At 39.7% G+C, this 20036-nt stretch overlaps 1 protein-coding gene across 1 annotated transcript; it reads right to left on the reverse strand.

The window, feature by feature from the left end:
• Positions 1-2022: 2022 nt before the first annotated feature.
• Positions 2023-6745, reverse strand: LOC141592240 (vacuolar-sorting receptor 6-like). Its single transcript, XM_074412845.1, has 11 exons — positions 6271-6745; positions 4567-5259; positions 4350-4438; positions 4174-4243; positions 3918-4078; positions 3746-3827; positions 3293-3375; positions 3100-3163; positions 2740-2868; positions 2537-2640; positions 2023-2449 (listed from the first exon to the last, which is right to left on the reverse strand). Exons 1-11 carry the CDS (start codon positions 6569-6571, stop codon positions 2336-2338), a joined length of 1890 nt encoding a protein of 629 aa, XP_074268946.1. The 5' UTR covers positions 6572-6745; the 3' UTR covers positions 2023-2335.
• Positions 6746-20036: the final 13291 nt, after the last annotated feature.

The raw sequence follows: 20036 nt of genomic DNA on the forward strand, positions 1-20036 counted from the left end.
ATACATACCCTATTTTTCCGATTTCTCCCATTTCCAAACCCTATTTCCTTCTCTCTAAAACCCTCATACCCCTCTCTACAATCCCTACTTCCCTAAATCCTAGATCTACAATTATGGGTGAAGATTTTGGAAGATTCATTCACATATTCTTGTTCCTTGTCACTTGATGAGACTTATACTACCTTTTTCCCTTTAATTTGGATAAACTGTTTTAAGACTAAACCATAGAATTTTTGGGTTTTAATGGGTGTTGTTAATTAGTGTATTAATTAGTATTGGGAGTAATTAGTGGGTAATAATGAAGGGTTAATTAGTAGTATTAGTTGTTGTAGGATATTTTGTGATAGTTGTTATGGAATTATGTAGGATGAGACGGTCTTATGATATGGATGCTTGGTGGTTTCGCATTTGCTTGTGAAGAATGCTAAAAGGTAGGTTAATCCTACTCAGTTTCAATAATGTGGTGTTGTTTATGTTGTAATTAGTATCACATAAATTAGGGCATTTGTATTATAACATGTTTAGTGGTTAGTTGTATCATTAAGAGGATGGTTATGATATGTTGGGTTATAATTCAGGTATTGGTTGTAATTGAGTATTTGAAGGATGTGGTGTTGTTGAGGAGACGTAAGACGGTTGGGAGACCGTCTTACGCTTGGGTCGCCTCTTGGAGATTCCCACTCCAAGAGGGATGTGCGCATTAATGACTTGACTTTGGAGGGACTCGTGTGGTTGAGACACGACGCCCGGCAGGGGATCCGGTTGGCTTCCGGACCCGGTACGTCTGGGCGTATCCCGGTACCTGTTTGTGGTTATCGGTATGTTTGGGCGTGTCCCGGTACCAGTGTGGTTGTTGGTATGTCTGGGCGTGTCCCGGTAGCGTGGTGGTGGTGTTGGATAATGGCTCATTCATATTATAGTCATGTTGCATGTTCACACACTCGAGTCGTGTCACGCTTTAATTATTTATTGAAACTGACGTTTGTTGTGTCTGTGTAATTGTCACATATCTCTTTGGGGTGGCCTGTGTCGATCCATATGATATCCTTTGGTCATATGGGGAGCAAATTATGTTCAGGTTGTTTGGATAGTACGCGGGAGACGGGACGAGCTTGATGGTGTATCATGAGACGAGTCTAGTTGGCTAGAAGAATATAGATGTCACGAGTTGTATTTTATTTATTCATTTGTTTACCTTTATGTAATTCACTAAACATTATGTTTATTTATAAAATGTTCTTTTATCGATGTTTTTAAACACTATCTCGGGAAACCGAGATGGTAACGTTCCCATTTTCTTGACCGAATAGTTGGGGTGTTACAATTAGAGAATCAAGTTTTGGTTGTAGTTGCTTGTTTGACCTTTACAATAATACAATCTCTAGTCCCTTAGTTTATTTGATAGCAATATCTTTCTATTTCATTGTCTTTATTACTTGTCTAATTTAGCATTTAGATCTTATAATTTATTAATGTCGACTCGCGTAACTAGCTAACTTGTCCTTTGAGAAACTAGTACTCAATCTTTGACCTACTTATTTTTCAACCTCGACTACTCTTTACTAGTTGAGAATTTGTTTGGTTGGGTACAACGACCTCTACCCACATCACTTGTCGTTAGAACCGTAAGAGTACGAGCTAACCCTTGTAATTGAAATTACAACAATATCATGTTTAGAACTCCAGTTATGATCATTTGAAGTCAACCCTTTATGAAGACGATTTCCAAACTTGTTATTCCTTTACCAATTTTCATCCTAACTTTCTTGTAACTTATTTAAAACATGTTACTGCCTTTTCTAATACCTCCAATGGAACATATACATATACAATAATGATTCCCAAGCCTTAAAAATACATTAAACATAACCCAACATCGGTCGATTACAAGAATCGTCAACAACATAAAACCGCAACTTTACCCAAAGTGGCTCCAACTTCAAAATTGGGTACAACGTCATCAAACTAACATGAAACCTCATTACTAGGCATGAGGTCAATAAATTTGGGACACAAGGGACATATTAGGTAAGTTCAAGTAATGTGGGAAACTCTACAATGGTTTAAATCATAACTGAAAACACGAATATTACACATTACTATATTATTGCAGTATGATTGTATGAATCATGTAGACCTTGCTAACGTACGTTTACAAGTCAAAAATCTACATCACATATGGTATAAAAAGCTCGTATATATGTGTGTATGAGCAGCTGGATGACGACACAGCGTATTGGTTAGAAGCATTTTAATCACAGAAGTATGTTGGGATCATATTGATGTCTGATATCAGTCAGCTATGAATTGGTGACGAGGAGTGGCTTGGGTGGCCTCACACAGTTGAACCCTGTCGTAGTGGCTCGACTTCTTCTCCGTTTTGGCTCCTCTGGCTGTCAATGGGCATGTACTGCGACATTATTGCCATTATCTCCGAGTCCATGTATGACTGCACATCAAATGGGAATTATGTCAGTGGAAATTACATTCTACATGTGTACTTCTTCAATTGTCAGTTGATTTTATCGAGACTTACCCGGAGCCTGTACTTATAGAAAGCATAACCGCCTAATCCTGCAACTGTAACCACCCCTAGGATGGACAGAAATATGAACCATCCGTAACTTGAGCTGTTCCTTTCTGTCCAAAAAAGAGAGAATTCATCATGTCAAGGTGTCAAACTTTAGAAGATAGGATAGCACAAAATCTGCTATTTAATTTGGAGAGATTGAGGTTTACCAATGCATGTGTCTTGATCCGTTATATACAAGCGACCTCCTCCACACTTGCACTCGTATCCACCCCATGAATTCTTGCAGCTGCAATCGGGGCACTGGCAGGCACTTCCTTCCTTGCATTCATCGATATCTGAAATTTAGCGACAATATTAAAAAATTTAGTCATAAGTAGACCTCACAATACTGACCCAACCCTTACAGAAATAGACAAGCCGGAATATAACCCAAAACCCAAATAAACTAATGCAACCTGTACATGACTCGAATGACACGTATTACCACATTACAAGTCACTGATTTCACAGCGATAAAATGTCAGTAGATATATTAAAAAAAAAAACGCAGGATAGAGATGGAAGACCTTCACAGCTGTGGCCGTCTCCACGGAAACCTTCAGGACATTTGCAGCCAGATAGTTCTGAGACCTGAAAAGCACGGAGAACTTCTATGTTACAGAAACTTTCAGAAATGTTGTACAACTAAAGATTGACCATTTAGATCAATTTAGTAAGTTAAACTCGAATATATTATAGGTAAAGAAAGCATCACAGAACTGAGCAAGCGGAAAACGTCTTTCCATTCTTAGTTTCTGACCAACAACCACCATTGTTCATGGAGCACCTTCCAGGTCCATTTGCTGCAACACAAAAATGGACATTAATTTAAAATTACTAAAACTCGAAGCTGGTCGGTCAACTGTTAGTTCCTCTTAATTTTTTTTAATAATGAATTGATTAACATTAACTAATCCACTACCTTAATTATTGAAGCCAGCGAAAAACTAAGTTGATTTTACGGATTTTTCACATATTTTAAGATCAATCATGTTCAGATAATGGGTATTCAATAATATCCATGATGCCAACTTCTTCTTACCATATGTTAATAATCAATCATGTTCACATAAGCGGGAGGCAATGACATCGCTTGGAAAATACTTTATAAAGGCTTCGACAGTTATAGCAGCTATGTTTTAAGGCGCTATACAAATGGAAAAACAAAAGTACCTTCACAAGATGCATAACCATCTCCTTGATACTGAACACCATTCACCAGAGGACATTCACAAACTCTTCCTCGGAATGTATCCTAAACGTATTAAAGAAACATCAGTCTACCTCACTTGCGAATAAGGAAATCGTATAAAAGAAAGTAGAACAAAAAAGTTGGATGGCATGCCTTGCAAGCAGTAACATTGGCAAACTGGTCTTGCCAACAGCCTCCATTGTTGTCAAGGCACTCATCCGTCTCAATACCTCCACTCAAACAAATTGGGGGCTCAGTCTTTTGCTCAAACCCCGCACAAATGGCCTTCAATACTGCAGTTCTCTCCAGTTTGCCTGCCACAAAAAAAAAAAAAAAGGAGGTTACCTTGACTCTACTCCTCACAACTGATACCGACATTCAAATGGCTAACAAGCTATTTTGAACGAACCTCGGTACTGAATATCATTGATGATCAATGTGGGCAAAATGGTAACATCACTACGAGTTCCTTCTCCAACCTGCATATTACAATGCAGCTCCATATATCAGTCTGATGTACATTTATTAAGCGAAGAGCATTCGTTACTACTTACAAAACTTGTGAAAAGTATGATGACAAGAGACCTGTTTGTCTTGTTCGTTTTTCAGAACTTCATTCTCGACATCAGCGTCTTGGTCTCCCATACAACTTTTAATTTTATCAGCAGGAAGATCTATTGCAAAGCAATGCAAATATCAGTAATGTTTGATTTGTCATTTTGATCGGCTAAAGTTGACATCATTCGACCACTAGGATATAATGAGTACGGTATAGATGTGATGGAGGGAGCGGAAGACTTACTAAGGGATTTCAAAACATCATCAGCACAAGTTCTAGTGTATTTTCTGTCCTTCATAGAACATCTAATATGGAAATCAGTGACATAGTCCCACCAAACCCAAGACCTATTTTCGGCTTTAGCAACCTTATGTACACAAAGCTGCCTCAAGTTCTCAATCACAACATCTTTCCCATCATACCCTTCCTCAAAATCCTCCTCGGGATCAGGGGCACAATACCGGCCATGATTGATGCATTGAGCCTTGCACTGACTGCTTAAAACAAAAGCATCAGGACAGTACCAAGTAATGTAATGAGGTGCAAATAAGGTATAGCCACCCTTCTCAAGAATCTGAGCATGTCCCTTAAATTTCTTGATAAATTCAATTTGCTCCTCACACCGGACCCCACATTCATCGTTTCCATTAGTCCATAACTCGTATTCCACCCTTCCATCCGGGTTTGGCATTGACTCAGACCAATCTAGTTTTATCACTACCTCATTGCCTTTCTTTAAGGCGTCCTTTAAGCTATCGCCAAAGGATCGTTCAATTAGGACTGACGGAATGTCTAATTTCTCTATGAACCCGTCTGCATCACTGCTCTCTTCCGGGGAGTCCATTGTTATCAAAGGCTCGTCTATGCTATCGGCTACTAAGACCGCTGCTGCACCTGCCTGTTGCGCATTCCATGCTTTCAATGCAAAGTAGCACTCTGTTGACAGGCAATGCAAGCGGATTTTAATATAAAGGTATACAACCAACAAAAGTTGCATAAGAATTAAAAGTCAAGTCAATAAGTCGTGCATGAAGATGACCAACTAATGTTGATGAGGGTAGTTAGTGGGACCAGATAATATAATAATGGTCGGACCAGAATCCAGATGCGTTATCTTAAAGAAAAAAACATGCTGAAAATGAAAAAGAAACAAACATAAAACAATGCTAACGATAGTGAAACAATAACAGCAATTAAAACAGTGACATAATAACGTTGCGTATATTATCTGCAATTTGCACCCACTTTCATAAAGTATTAGCTTAAAATGACATTGATGTAATCGTATTTTTATGACAATTTCAAGATAATGACAGAGGAGACGACGTGGTAAAACTATTATCATCTGACAAATTAATATTAACTTATTCAACAAGACTTTAGTACTTGAATTATTTTGATACAAGCATCGTATTAATTAATTCTCTGTTTTAATTTTGACTTAGTATCGTCGTGATGTTATGTGTATTGTGGCAATATAAATGCAACCGATAATCCTACAAAATACAGTCAACATGATTTTATTAAACGGTAGCTCGATTTATATAAGCGGTCATGCTACGCTATACGTCTAAACTTAATATACCATGGATAAAAGAAAGTTGCCTTTTAAAGTAGGATTTTCAAGAATCAATCGATCAATCAAAAATGCAATGTAAAAATTTAACTACTCATAATTTTCAATACTTATAGATGAGCGTCTCAGCTAACCCTCGTCTAATTTGGTAAAATTCAAAACACAAAACTAATTACTTACGACATCATCACATTTTCCATTAAAAGGTTGGTTGATAAGAAACCAAAATTAGACTATTAATATAACAACACAAAAACTAAAATAAGACCATAATAGTATTAAAAATATACTCCTACCATACAACGGTCTTACACAAGACCGTCCGATCAAAAAAAGCAGGTCAAAATGGTAGAAGAACGAAGAACACAAACCTCCACGGTCAACGAGAAGAATAACAGGGCGAGAAGTATTAGACTTGAAAGGCTTATCACCATCAAAAGGATTACAAGCATCAGTTCCTCGACCGGGATAAAGAACCTGACCCACCATGGATCCTCCATATAAAGGGACACCAAAGTTAGCAATAGAGCCATCATGTTTTGACTTCATGGTGTAAGGTTGCAACACTGTTATACCATTCTTTTCAACTATAAATCTACCATGTACATATCGGACCGTCATTAACACGCATAATAATAAAATTAAGCTTGCTAATCTCCCATGCATTTCCATGGCTTCCTTCCCCTGTTTTTTTTTTTTTGTGTTGTGATTATGTGTTGGTAGTTGACAGTTTAAAGGAATTGAAGAAAGTGGTATGGAAGTTGTCCTCCAGGTGGACTAGTAAACTTAAGTATAGAAACTTAGTTTTTGAGAGTTAAATAGACGTCATGACTTGGGAATGGTTTTGGAGCAAAATACAAGTTGTGACGAGGAGACTTTATTTGATTGGTTTTTGATTTTTTTATTATTATTTGGTGAGAGGAGACTTTTTGTTGAGGTTTGGTGGGAGAAGACTTCATAAACTAGTTTCGATGTCCCTATTCAGTAACATTATACTAACTAGTTTTACTTGTGACGGTCATAAGTTTGTGACCTTTCACAACTCTCTCTCACTTACCTTCCCATTTACCCCTTTCACTTATCCTTTTATTTCATGTTACAAGCTTGTGATAAATTTTATCTGTCATAAATGAGAATTTGTGAACATTATAATCTATAGGTTATCGGTTACATGTTCACAACTTGACATATATCTTGGAGTGTTTGGGATTGTCCGATTGGACTAAATTTGGTGAACTCAACATCCAAAAACATGGAAAGGGCTGGACTTAGTGGAGAACCTTAGTTATATTGGAAGGAGGTCTGATTTTTGTGGTCTTTCATAATATCGACCCCCCTTATTCAATGATTGAGTCTTAAATATCCACCCATGAAATTAATAGTAAAACCTCAGCACACCTTATTATCTACTACAAGATCAACCAATGGTTGGACTGGACGTTGGGCAAATTTACTAAAGATGTCATAGTCTAGTGGTTGGTTAAGACAGAGGTATTTTGGACAATAAGTTTCAGTTTCGAATTTCTTATCCGTTTTATTGTAATGCGACTAATTACACGCTTCGTTAGACCAGGAAAAAATAAATCAAAATAGGCATGTCAGAATAATTACATGAAAAATTGTGAACTTTTATTTATTGTTTGAAATTAAGGAAGAACCAATTTTCATGCCATTCATACTCCAAGTGCCTTACCAGGACCACTTAAGGCATGGAAGTGCTACCATCTCGGTTTCCCGAGTCAATGATAATCATAAGACAATAACGAAACATACTTAAAAGTAAATAATGTTTAAAGTGATTACAAACCAACTCCAAAACTGATAAAAAGAAATACAAGATTCTCAGACGGTCTACTGCTAAAACTATCAAGGCTATAAAACATCGTCGACACAAATGAAGACTTCTAATCATCACGTGATGACTCATCCCACTATCCCATACGCGTCATAACATACCGCTCAATAATCGCTCACCACCCCCGAATGGATCACCACATTTTTTAAAACATTAAACGGGTCAAGACTAATCACACAATTTATATAAACCAACAACACAAGAAACAAGCGGCTCACACGGTCGGACACACAATCACACCCACTCCAATCAATCTCCGTCACCGATCGTCCACTGGACCACCACTCCCGCTGGGGGAGCGCACTGTTCCCACCTAAGCCCCGCTCATCATACCGAGCGATAACTCTGCCCCATTAATGTGCACATCCCCTCCCGTGGCGGGTTCCACGGAGGGCGAAACTAGGGCGTGAAGCCACTCCCGCAAGTGACTCCACTCAGCCGAGTACGCATCTCGAGAACCAGAGATAAACAATCACAACCATCAAACAGCAATCAATCAACAACCGTCTCAATACGAATACGATAACAATCAACAATCACACAACACCAACAATGCATTATAGGACTAATACTGAGTAGGGAAACCCTACCTGGAACAGCAACACAATCAGACGGTCTCAACATGTGTATCAAAATTCCTCTTCTACGAATCCTCCTCCTAACATATAATCACATAATTACTAACAATCACAAAACTAACAATAATCCCCAATTCCCAAAATTAGGGTTTAAACAAAGTTAACTAAATACTATAAAATTGGTATGTAGATCTTACCCTTGACGCAAGGAACACTATGATGCAAAGAATAAGATGATCCGACACTCCTAGCTTTGGAGGTTTGCCAACAACGCGACGAGAGAGAACTACGTAACTCCTTTTTCTTTTGAAAGGTTTAGAAAGGTTAAAAATGATGAAATAAAATGACGGAAACCTTTTATATCAAACTCGCGTTATTAGCAAAACCCGTCAAAACAACCCCGTAAAACACACTTACTCGATCGAGTAACTAACGTACTCGATCGAGTGCCGCTTACTCGATCGAGTACCAAGGCTACTCGATCGAGTACCCAACAGGTCAAAAACTATTTTAAAACGCAAAACACGCTTACTCGACAGAGTAAGGCCCACTCGATAAAGTACCCAGAGACTCATAAAACCGTGGTATTACAGTCTTCCCTCCTTAAAAAGAACTTCGTCCCCGAAGTTCAACCCATACCCAAAAACAAACATACTAACTCGATCAAGACACAACAACCAACTAAGAACTCAAAACAAAACCCCAACCGACCAAACCTGAACTCGTAACCCCAACTCCACCAACTATTCCTACTTCCACAACATGACTCACGATATCGTATCTATCACATATATATCTCTCACGACACCAACTCCATACATAACGAACTACCATCCTCTAACGCTACTAGCTCCATAATATCATCCACTATCAAATCCAATATCAAGATACTCATAACATCAAACGGAATGTTACATTTTACCACCCTTAAAAGGAACTTCGTCCTCGAAGTTTACTTACACTCATAAACATCATCATCCAACTGTCAACACTAGTGAAATATTCTCACACTCCTAAACATCACACTACTACAAGCTCGACCATGGCCTTTTAACAACATCAAACACAAAATATTCAACTTCCTTCTTTGTGCTACACCGACACTCTACTGCGAATATACCACCATATGCACAACCATCAAAATCTCTTTTATCGCATCCTACTCCTCTTAAGATAAATGTTACGTCCTCGTAACTCACTAATACTAAATCCTTAGTTATATCATCTCATTATCCCCATCACCACCACATGTCAAAGATAACCGCCTATAACCTCATTTCTATAACCATTCCTATTTCCAAGGCTCTCTTACTTAAACAGTTCTCATACTTCAATTCACTCTGCACTCCATCTAACCAATACCATAAAACTCGTAGCAAAATCGCCATACTAACTCTCCATTATTACTGCAAAACAACATACCTCTCTATGTAAAGCACCTATCTCCCAAAAGCATAACTCACGATCCACACTCGTTACGTATACTCACACTAGATCCCCAAGTTCTTTCTTTCATTACCGCAAAGCTCATACACAACTTAACATGACATTAATTCCCCCAACACCCTACACTCACTGTCTCAACATAGGATTATGAACCACCTGCATCTTTCAGGTCATTACCACACATGTTCCACGAACCACTTGCCATGACTATGACTACTGATGCCTCATCTTAAAACAAGATCAGAATTACTGTAACGACTTCTCACAACTATGTCCCATCAACAGAATATCACTATGTCATGACAACAACGAAAACATATACAACTCTCTTTCTTACCATACTCTACCCTCATTCCCAAACTAAAACTGGTAAGAAACATCAACAAACAAAACAATTGTCTACATGTTCAACCAAAACTCACAAGGAACAGCAGCAAACAAAACAACAATCTATGTTTAACTGGTATGTACTTTCGAAAACTCGCATCATAAACATCTCGCCTACTCCACCACAACCGGTGACGGCATCACAACACCGCCACCAACAGCCACACCGCAGTGCGAAAATACCCGCATCACAACACTAAATACCGTGCCCGGATCACCACCCGAGGCACCACAACCACATCGATAGTCATCACAACTTACACAATCCCATAAGCACTTACTCAACATAACTTCTTGGACAAGAAAACTTACTCAAATCCACTTTACTAAATCACAAAGCAACATACTATATGAATTAAACAGATAATAACCTCATGAATATCATCCCCTTACCACATCACGGAATAACATATATCATGAATACATACAAGTATAACCAGTCATGCCAGATCAATCAAATTATTACCTCCTTGAATATCATTCAATTAAATTACCGTGTCCAACATATATTACAGAGCATTCAAATAACAGTTTTATAACTATCACACCATACCACTTCCCGTGAGGTCAGAACCTCACACAAACATTTATACACATCGTAGACCCGTAATCACATCCAACTGGTCAGTCCTGATCACGTAAGTTACCGCTCGATAAAGGTTACCTGTCGCCCGAGCTTAACTCATATGCCCCTCATAACACGTTCTCCCATGCGCATAACCATCACCTCATGCCAAGTACAACCATACCATTACTACTCAACTATTAGCAACCGCCTCATCTAACCACATCTTATACTTCCTTACAACCATACATATCTATCCGGCCTCTACAAAATCAACCTCATTAGAATTGCTACCTTTCTAATATACCATCACCCTTAACCACTAGTCACAAACCATAACACTACCACTGTCCGGACATCAAACCTCTTACACTCGTCTCTAAACATCACGATTTCTTTCCTATCTTTGGTTAACATCCCAAATAACGAACATCGAATCCATCAACAAAATTACCTCAACATTCTTCCCAATACTATCTTTAATTTGATCATCATCTAACTCTCCACCAAAAATCTCGTATCGTGCAAATACTCCACCAACTTCTTACTCCCTTAATTCCTCGAAACTCATTATTAATCATGTTGTCCTGAAACTTCTGTATAACCATTAACTTACTTACTCTTGATAGTATCATACATCTCGACGATTCCTTAATTTTATGTCACATAACTCCGGTGAACATTTTTCTCAGTTTACCTTTATCCTTCTTTTCTCTTTATACTCAACAATACCATTTAATAGCTCAACTCCTTATTACTTCTACCTAACTCTTTAGTGCTTCAATTACCTTCTCATCGTTCCAAAACTCAAATTTCATTATTTCATATCGATATCATCTCACTCTTTCTTACCATGGATCTTCTTTTATTATGCTATCACTCACACTTGCCACTAATCTATCCATAAAATCAACGTTCACTGTTCAAACAATTGCATCTCCTTTGTACCTCTCTAGAAATCAGAATTCCTTTCATACCGTTAATTGCCCAAGGAAATCACACAGTAGTTTCATCTCTTAATAAACCAAATCTCCCAAACTCACTCACAGTCTACAAATACACCTCGCGACATGTCTCCACAACGTTCACTATATACTACTCTTCTCAACCCCTTTAAAACGAACTTTCACTATGTATATTCTAACCCACACGACTCCTAACCATCTCCCTCCATAATTCTTCACACATCTCAAGTTGCCACTATCCACGTCCTTACTCTCAATCCTTTCATTCTCACGTTCCTTAGACTCACATCACCCCTTGCCTATATTCAATTACTTTTACATTACTCAACACACAAACATATCACTCATCTCATCTCAAAAAACATGCTCTATGTCTCACTTAAGCCATAACGATCTTCCTTTTCCTCTTCCCACTATCTATCACAACACCACACATATTCACGTCCTCCCCACCGAACTCATACTCACCACAGATGCTACTCCTTACATCATAAGGTTGGGTAACTTACGCATCAAGACCGACACACACGTAAAACAATGCATAAAGAAGCAAAATAATACCTTTGAATTAAACATAATATGCAATGAATTCAAAAGATAAGCATATGACCCGAATCATGGGTCACTAGATCGAGTACTGGCCACTCGATCGAGTAAGGGACTTACTCGATCGAGTAGGTGAAGGTCAGAAGCACGTAAAACAAATCTCTAGGGCTACTCGATCGAGTAACTGATGTACTTGATCGAGTGCCGCCTACTCGATCGAGTACCAAGGCTACTCGATCGAGTACCCTACGCAATTCTCAGCATTGTCCAGTTTTCGTAAAACGGTCATAACTCACTCATTTCTTGGTCGTTTTGGGCGTGTGACCTATGTTAGAATCGTAAAAGAACAAGCTATCACCTCCAATTGGAATAACATTAAAATCATTTATGCATCTCAAGTTATAACAGTTTAAAGACAACCTCCCTATAATCGAAAACACAACTACTTGATTTTACTTCCCAACAACTTAAACGACAACATGGTAAACAAAACAACTCGATGTTCGTAAAACCAGTATCCCTAACCACATGTTACTAACTTCAAAAGCCAAGCAACCAATAACTCGATGCACATATATCATTCAACTTACCAATCACATATTACCCACATGTTTTTATTATATAACTTTACGTAAACAAAATCACAATTATATGACATCAAGTATCATATTTACATGTTACTAGCATAACAACCTTATAAAATCTCTTCCATCATACAACATGCTTTAAAAAAAATATCATATTATCATGCAACAATTATCATCTTTTTCCACCAATTATTCATGCTCTTACTCAAACTTTCAGCTATTGTAGATACCTCGTTTCTGCACCTCCCGCAAACCACCCGGTGATGATTGGGCCGCATGTTTGATCACGGAACGATTTGTGACAATTTGTAAGATTATCGTCAAGTGATTGCTCAAATATCAATGTCTACCTCTTAGTTGTCATCTACGTCCCGATACGGTCGTTTTGGCAGTAATTAGAGTACATTCGGAGTCCGGGTCAAAAACCGTCTCCATTTTCTGATAACCGTTAAATCCCGAGTCAGAATGTTCTGTAATGTTCCGGATATTTCTATTCCATATTTCATAAATTTTATCTTTTGGCAAATAATATCCCGTAATATTCATAAGATATTCGAATTATTTCCGTCCTACCATAACTCAAACGCGGAAATCTTTCTTCAGCAGAAGGAAACCTCCTGGGAACGGACGCAGCAGGCGCTGCGCCTCTTCCAAGAGACGTAGTGGCTGCTGCGCCTCTTCCCAGGTCCTTTTCTGCATGTTTTACATATCTTTTTCATATCTTTCCGAGATTCACTTCCAAAGAGTCTCCGAAACCCTAATTCCTTCACGTGATTAGTATAAATAGGAGCATTTGTTCCTCATATTTCTCACGCGAGTGTCCGCCCTTCTCTTCTCCCTTTGCATTCTAGACTTTGTTCTTACTTACTGGCGCCTACGTGCTTGAACTTTCGACCACGTAAGCTCGGATCTTTCCGGTACCACCCCCCCGTTGCATGACCGACCAATTTGACCAACTACACTCAATCAATTTAATTAATCAATCGTTTTCCTCTTACGAGGGCACTCTCTTTGCATTCGCGTCGAGCATCACTAATCGATATCTTAGTTCATCTCGTTTCGTCAAACATGTAAGTCTGAGGGTGTATAATTCTCTTTTATTTATTGTATTTATTTATTTATCATCATCAATTGTAAGGTTTACGTCGAAAATACCATTAAAACCGATTTCTAAAACCCTTTGTTAAAACCTGTTTTGCGGATTTCCAGTAGATACCCGTCGAGAAAAGACGCAGCAACTGCTGCGCCTCTTCGAAGGAGCGCAGTTCCTGCTGCGCCTCTTCGTGAGGCTGCCGCAGTTCCTGCTTCTTTTCTTCTTCGTTTGTCCTCTGTAATTCGTGTTCAAATTCTTTCCTTCGTTTGTTTCGTCTGTTAATTCTTCGTCTCAATATCATATAATCCACATGTATTATAATCATTCATCGTTAGCATATTTTAGTTCATCATAAATCCGACTTAAATCCTAAATAATCCAATATTTGCGGGTTTTCGTCATTAAATTCAAACCCGGATTTTAGAGATTCAATTTGTTCATATTGAGTTTCTGGAATTCGTCATTGATATAATTTTCATCTGTTTATTCGCATGTTCGTTGTATATCCGTCGTATTTAGCCTAATTGACTTATTTCAATAGAGGACTCATTAATATTTTCATCATTATTTCATATGATTAATCCGTTTCCGATTCATCCCATCCATGTTTATCGCTTTTATGACCATCATTCACATGTAATTAACCTATTAATCACTTTCATCCGAGTAAATATTCTAATCCATCATTAAATTCATCAATTCGAATTAACGATTTGCAGTTCCGGCTTCACAGCCAGAACTCACCCTTGGAACAGACGCAGCAACTGCTGCGCCTCTTCCAAAGGGCGCAGTCCTGCTGCGCCTGTTCCAGGATGATTTCTGTCCCTGAACTCCGTTGTTGCCTTGACATAGCATGATTAGTCTACGTATTAATTAACTATTATCCGTAATATCACGCTAATTCCTGTTCGTTAATTTATTTGTTTCATCCTTTTATTTCTTTTTCTCAAATTATCCGTTTTAAAGGTATTTTCGACATAAATCGCCTATTCCAATGTAATTAATGTAATTTTCATTCTTGTAATTTATAATCATTGTATTTCTTTTATTGCTTGTATGCTTTCACATGTAAATCAACATTAAATCCTACTTCGACCCAATTGTATGCTAAATTACGTGTCAACCGACTTAGTATTAATTCTCACATGCTAGGATTAAAACTTGGATGTTGCATTGCATGCATATAGCCGACGATATATCAAGTATGAATAACTTCCCTAATCATTAGTAGAGGCCGCTATCGAGACGGGCGGGATTAGGTGTTCGATCAAAAGAGCTTCCTAATACGTACCCTCCCCCCTTACTCCAGATCTCCGTGAGCACCCGTGTTCATTGGCATCCACGAGAGTCATTCTAGACATAGAATGCTAAGGGTAACGATTGCTTAGTGTTCATGTCACTACTTTGTGTCTTGACATGACACGAGGTATTCGAACGGTTCCAATTTCCCATAAAAATTGGTGGCGACTCCATACAAAATGCAAACGCTTGTTTCGACCTTCACCAAGCGCCCCCGTGGGCGGCCCGTCCCACGTTTGGCGACTCCACTGGGATAATACACTTACGTGTAGCCAAGGGTGAAACTTGAACAAGGTTAGGGAATAGTTTGTACAAGACAATTGTCGGTTTTCATAACTCGGTCTTCCTAGACCGTTTAATTCGGCCTTCCTAGGCCCAACCCAACCCATTCGACCAATCGTCCCGTCTAAACGGTCCTAATTCTTATTTGGGCCTAAGGATGGATAGCGATTGACGTCATCCATACCATGGTACTTACTCTTGTTTGTATCAAGGACCTTCACTACTTGAGGAAATGGACTAGGAATCGGCCTTACTCTTGTTTGGTACGAGCCTCTCCCCAGACTTCGGGTTTGATGGTTCGGTATGGCAACCCACCCTTTAAACCAAAACCCTTCTAAATGCACTCAGCATCCCGTTATAATGCTTGTATAAATGTGTAAACCTTACGTGATCACCATTTCTAAACAAAATCATGACGAATTTTCAAAAATCAAAACCCAATTTCAAAACAAAATTTCGAAAAAAGGCCTTTAATTAGCGCAAAAATCCGGTCAAAACTCTGTCCGTTTGTCGTGTCAAAATTCGGGCCACAAGCCCATTTCAAAACCTCACTTCGAGTCCACTCCTACAACTACACTACAGTTGACTAGGACGCACATTTTTAAAGACCTTGTCTTTCTTCAAAACTCACTCAACACAAGTGGCGCACACCCACTTCACGAGTCAAAACATTTCCTCTTTTAGCAAGTGTGATAGAATGGTCGATCGTGTCTTGATTCGTCGCCGATCTCTTATCCAGTTTCCAAGATGCTCGGATCAAGTGATGAAACGAATCTCCAGCAAATTCAAGATAGTAATGATCGAATCCTAGCCGCGCTAGCCCAAATGCAAATTACCCAAGACCAAACATACGCCCACCTTGAGCTCATCGAAGGCCGTATCTATGATGTAGAGGGAAGGTTGCCTCCCCTTAAAAGTGAAGTGCTACGTAATTCCGATGACGAGTCTAGGGATGAGAATCCTATCATAGGGACGATCCGCAGTGAGAAAAGACTCCAATACCTAGAGGAGCAATTGATGTACCTTAAGGGGGATGACATTTATAGGGAAAACAATCGCAAGTATGAAGCCGTCAATTCCAAATTGCCAACCAACTTTAGCATGACGGATATCCCTAAGTTCAAGGGGCATGAGAACCCTTTGAATCACATCCGTGCCTTCAAGGATTACATGTCTATCAAAGGCATCAAACCCGAGATGTTCTTAAGGATCTTTCCTTCATCTCTTGACACCATCCCGAAGCAATGGTTCTACACTTTAGATCACAAGAAGGTCGCTACTTGGGAAGACGCCGCAATCGAGTTCTCTAAACAATATGCGGATAATGCCGAGATCCAAGTCAACATGCGTACTCTAGAGGTTCTTACCCAAAATGACAAAGAAGGATTCACCGACTTTCTAAGTAGGTGGAGGAAGACTAGTACTCAACTAGTTGAACGCCCGGATGAGGCTACTCTTGTGGAAAAGTTTGTGGATAATCTCAAGCCCATATATGCCAACCATTTGAGATATCAAAACATCAAGACTTTCAAGGACTTAACCGTATTAGGGACACGAATTGAAGATGACATCCGTAAAGGACTCTTGTCCAAAACGGTAGGTCGAGGATATCAAGGGTCCACAAGTCGTTCATACGGCTCTACTAGCAAGACCGACGAAGTTAACCTTCTCGAGCCATCTAAGAAAACTACTCCACCAAGAAAATTCACGAACCTTGGGGATACGTACTCCAACGCTCTAAAAAGGTTAATGAAGCAAGGTAAACTCCAACCCATTGGACCTACTCCCGAACCCGAAAGGAAGTCCAAGTTTTGGGATGAAAATTCATCTTGTGAATACCATAGGGGCAAAGGGCACGACACGAAAAAAGTGCTACAAGTTGAAACACGTGCTTCAAGATATGATTGAAGATGGTCGACTTCCAATTCCACCAGGAGGTAAGCCCAACAACACTCAGAATCCTCTTGGAGTTCTAGTGATTACAAGTGACGAATCTACCTTAGATGGCTCACACCTCATTTCTCCCACCGAAAATGAAATTCATGCAATTGAGAAAGAAAGGCTCTACTCTACTATCTCCCCTACCATTTCCGACTTCATCACATGGGCAAGGAGTGTAGATAGACAAGTGTGGGAACTAGAAAGCATGGTAACGACCTTACGCAATCCCAACGCAATACCTAAAGAACGTGTACCATTGGTCTTCTCTCAAAATGCCACTATGCAAGAAGTAGTCACCGTGGTCGATAAACTAGTCGATCAAATCATACGACTAGAAGGTGATATCATGAGAATGAGGGAACTAGCTGCGGTTAATGGGGTTTGGGCCGATGACGATGAGGACGAATATCTCATTGAAAACTCCTTAGTCAAAGAAATAGTCCAAAATGGTGAAGACCAAGATGTGGATCACCTAACTCGTTCGGGTCGCCCATATCAAAGCACTACTCAAAACGGTCCAACCAACGTCATCACACCAAATGACAACGAAGATGACCCCACTGATCATTTGTTCAAGCAATTACAGAAGACCAAGGCTGATCTTTTAGTCTGGCAACTAGTGGCAAGCTCATATCCACATCGCCAAGCTTTACTGCAAGCTTTGGCCAAATTGAATGTAGCACATAACTCCACCCCTGAAGATGTAGTCAACTTGGTCTTCCAAGAATCACCTAAGCTAAGTAATCCTATTACTTTCTCGGATGAAGACTTGCCACCTTTTGGCGCTAGTCACAACCTTGCTCTATACATCACTGTCATTTGTCTAAAGAAGAATGTGCCAATGACCATGGTGGATGATGGCTCCGCGGTCAACGTCATACCCCTCAAAACGGCATACAAACTAGGCATGAAAGAGTCGGATTGGACTCCTACAAATCAAGGTGTTCGTGCATATGACGGTACGCGACGAAAAGTGGTAGGACTTGCTAACCTAACCATAGCCACGGGACCAATCGAACGAAAGGTTAACTTCCAAATAGTGGACATCGAAGCTTCATTCAACATACTTCTGGGAAGGCCTTGGATTCACGCTTCCAAAGCGGTAACATCCACCCTTCATCAAAAGATCAAGATCCCACTAAATGGCAAAGTAGTGACGATCACTTCGTCACCCATCAAAGCAATAATCGAAAAGCAATCAAACAATCAAGTCCTTGCGGATCCCGTATATGAACTTGGGGGCTTCCAAAGTGTAAGTGTCATAGAAAGCGAATTGGCACCCTTATACTATAATCCCTACTCCAACTTGGTGGTCAACCACATACTCAAATCCTAGGGATACTTCCCTGGAATGCCTTTGAACCCAATTCGGAAGAATACCTTCGCACCATACAAGGAAGGCAACTCAACAAGGATACCACTTGGACTAGGGTACAAACCCACAAAAGAAGAAGTTCTCGAAATGCTTGCCCAAGTCCAAAATCGCAAGCACGTAGGAGTCCAAATGAGGCCCTATCTCCCTACTTTAAATGGATACTTTGTCCAAGAAGGAAGTTCAGAACTATTTCATGGATTTCCCGAACCTTGGCATTATCTTGAGAGGAAATTAGCCGGAATCGAGATCTTTCACGATTGCTACTTCATTCCTCCATAAACGGTTCCTACCGTCAAAACCCGTCAAGCACCTTGCTTAGACGAACAAGCTGTTAGCCTATTGTTTGGAGAAGATCGATTCATTAGGGCCGCGCAGGATGAGATCATTACTATGATACTTCAAGACGATCGCTTCAACCCCACCGCGTTGATCACAGAAACCGACACAAAGCAGCAGAAAGGATGGAGAAAATCAATCAAATGGACCAACAATCAAGGAAGACTCTTCAAGCTCACCACTGGAGAAGGAGAGATGTTCAAAGGAGAACCAGAAGACGACGAGTTCGAGTCGGAGTCGGAGTCGGAGTCAGAGTCGGAGTCTAGAGAAGTCATTAGAGAATCTACTCCTGTTGTCATCCCCACTCCTTCGTTTCTCCTAGCTTAGCCTCGAGTAGTCACGGTAGTTCGGGAAATGCCCCACCATCGTCCCTTTGCCGCCACGGACCATGGATCAGTTGGCTTCTTTGTTTCAACTTTACTCAAATCTTAATATGAATAAATCAGGTTCTGCTTACTCTTTGCGTTATCTTGAGTGCAATTCTGTTTACGATGATACTGAGGATGACCAAGACCCAGACTTGACCGAAATACCTCCCTACGTAACCAAGGAAATACTACAGGAAGGGGAAGGGGGACCAGTAATAGAGGACACCGAACCCATCAATGTTGGAACCGAACTAGAACCCAAAGAACTTAGGATAGGGACTACCTTGAGCTCTACCGAAAGGGCCGATTTCATAGACCTCCTAAATGAATTCAAAGACGTTTTCGCTTGGTCTTACAAAGACATGCCAGGGATCGACAGGGATATCGCCGAACATAGGATTCCGATCAAGCCAGGTTTCAAACCTGAAATGCGAGCTTCGACGAATGAGAACAGAATGGGCTCTAAAGATTAAGGAAGAAGTTGACAAGCAATTCAAAGCCGGGTTCATCAAAG

This window comes from Silene latifolia, chromosome 7, assembly GCF_048544455.1.
Source record: "Silene latifolia isolate original U9 population chromosome 7, ASM4854445v1, whole genome shotgun sequence".
NCBI classification, from domain to species: domain Eukaryota; kingdom Viridiplantae; phylum Streptophyta; class Magnoliopsida; order Caryophyllales; family Caryophyllaceae; genus Silene; species Silene latifolia.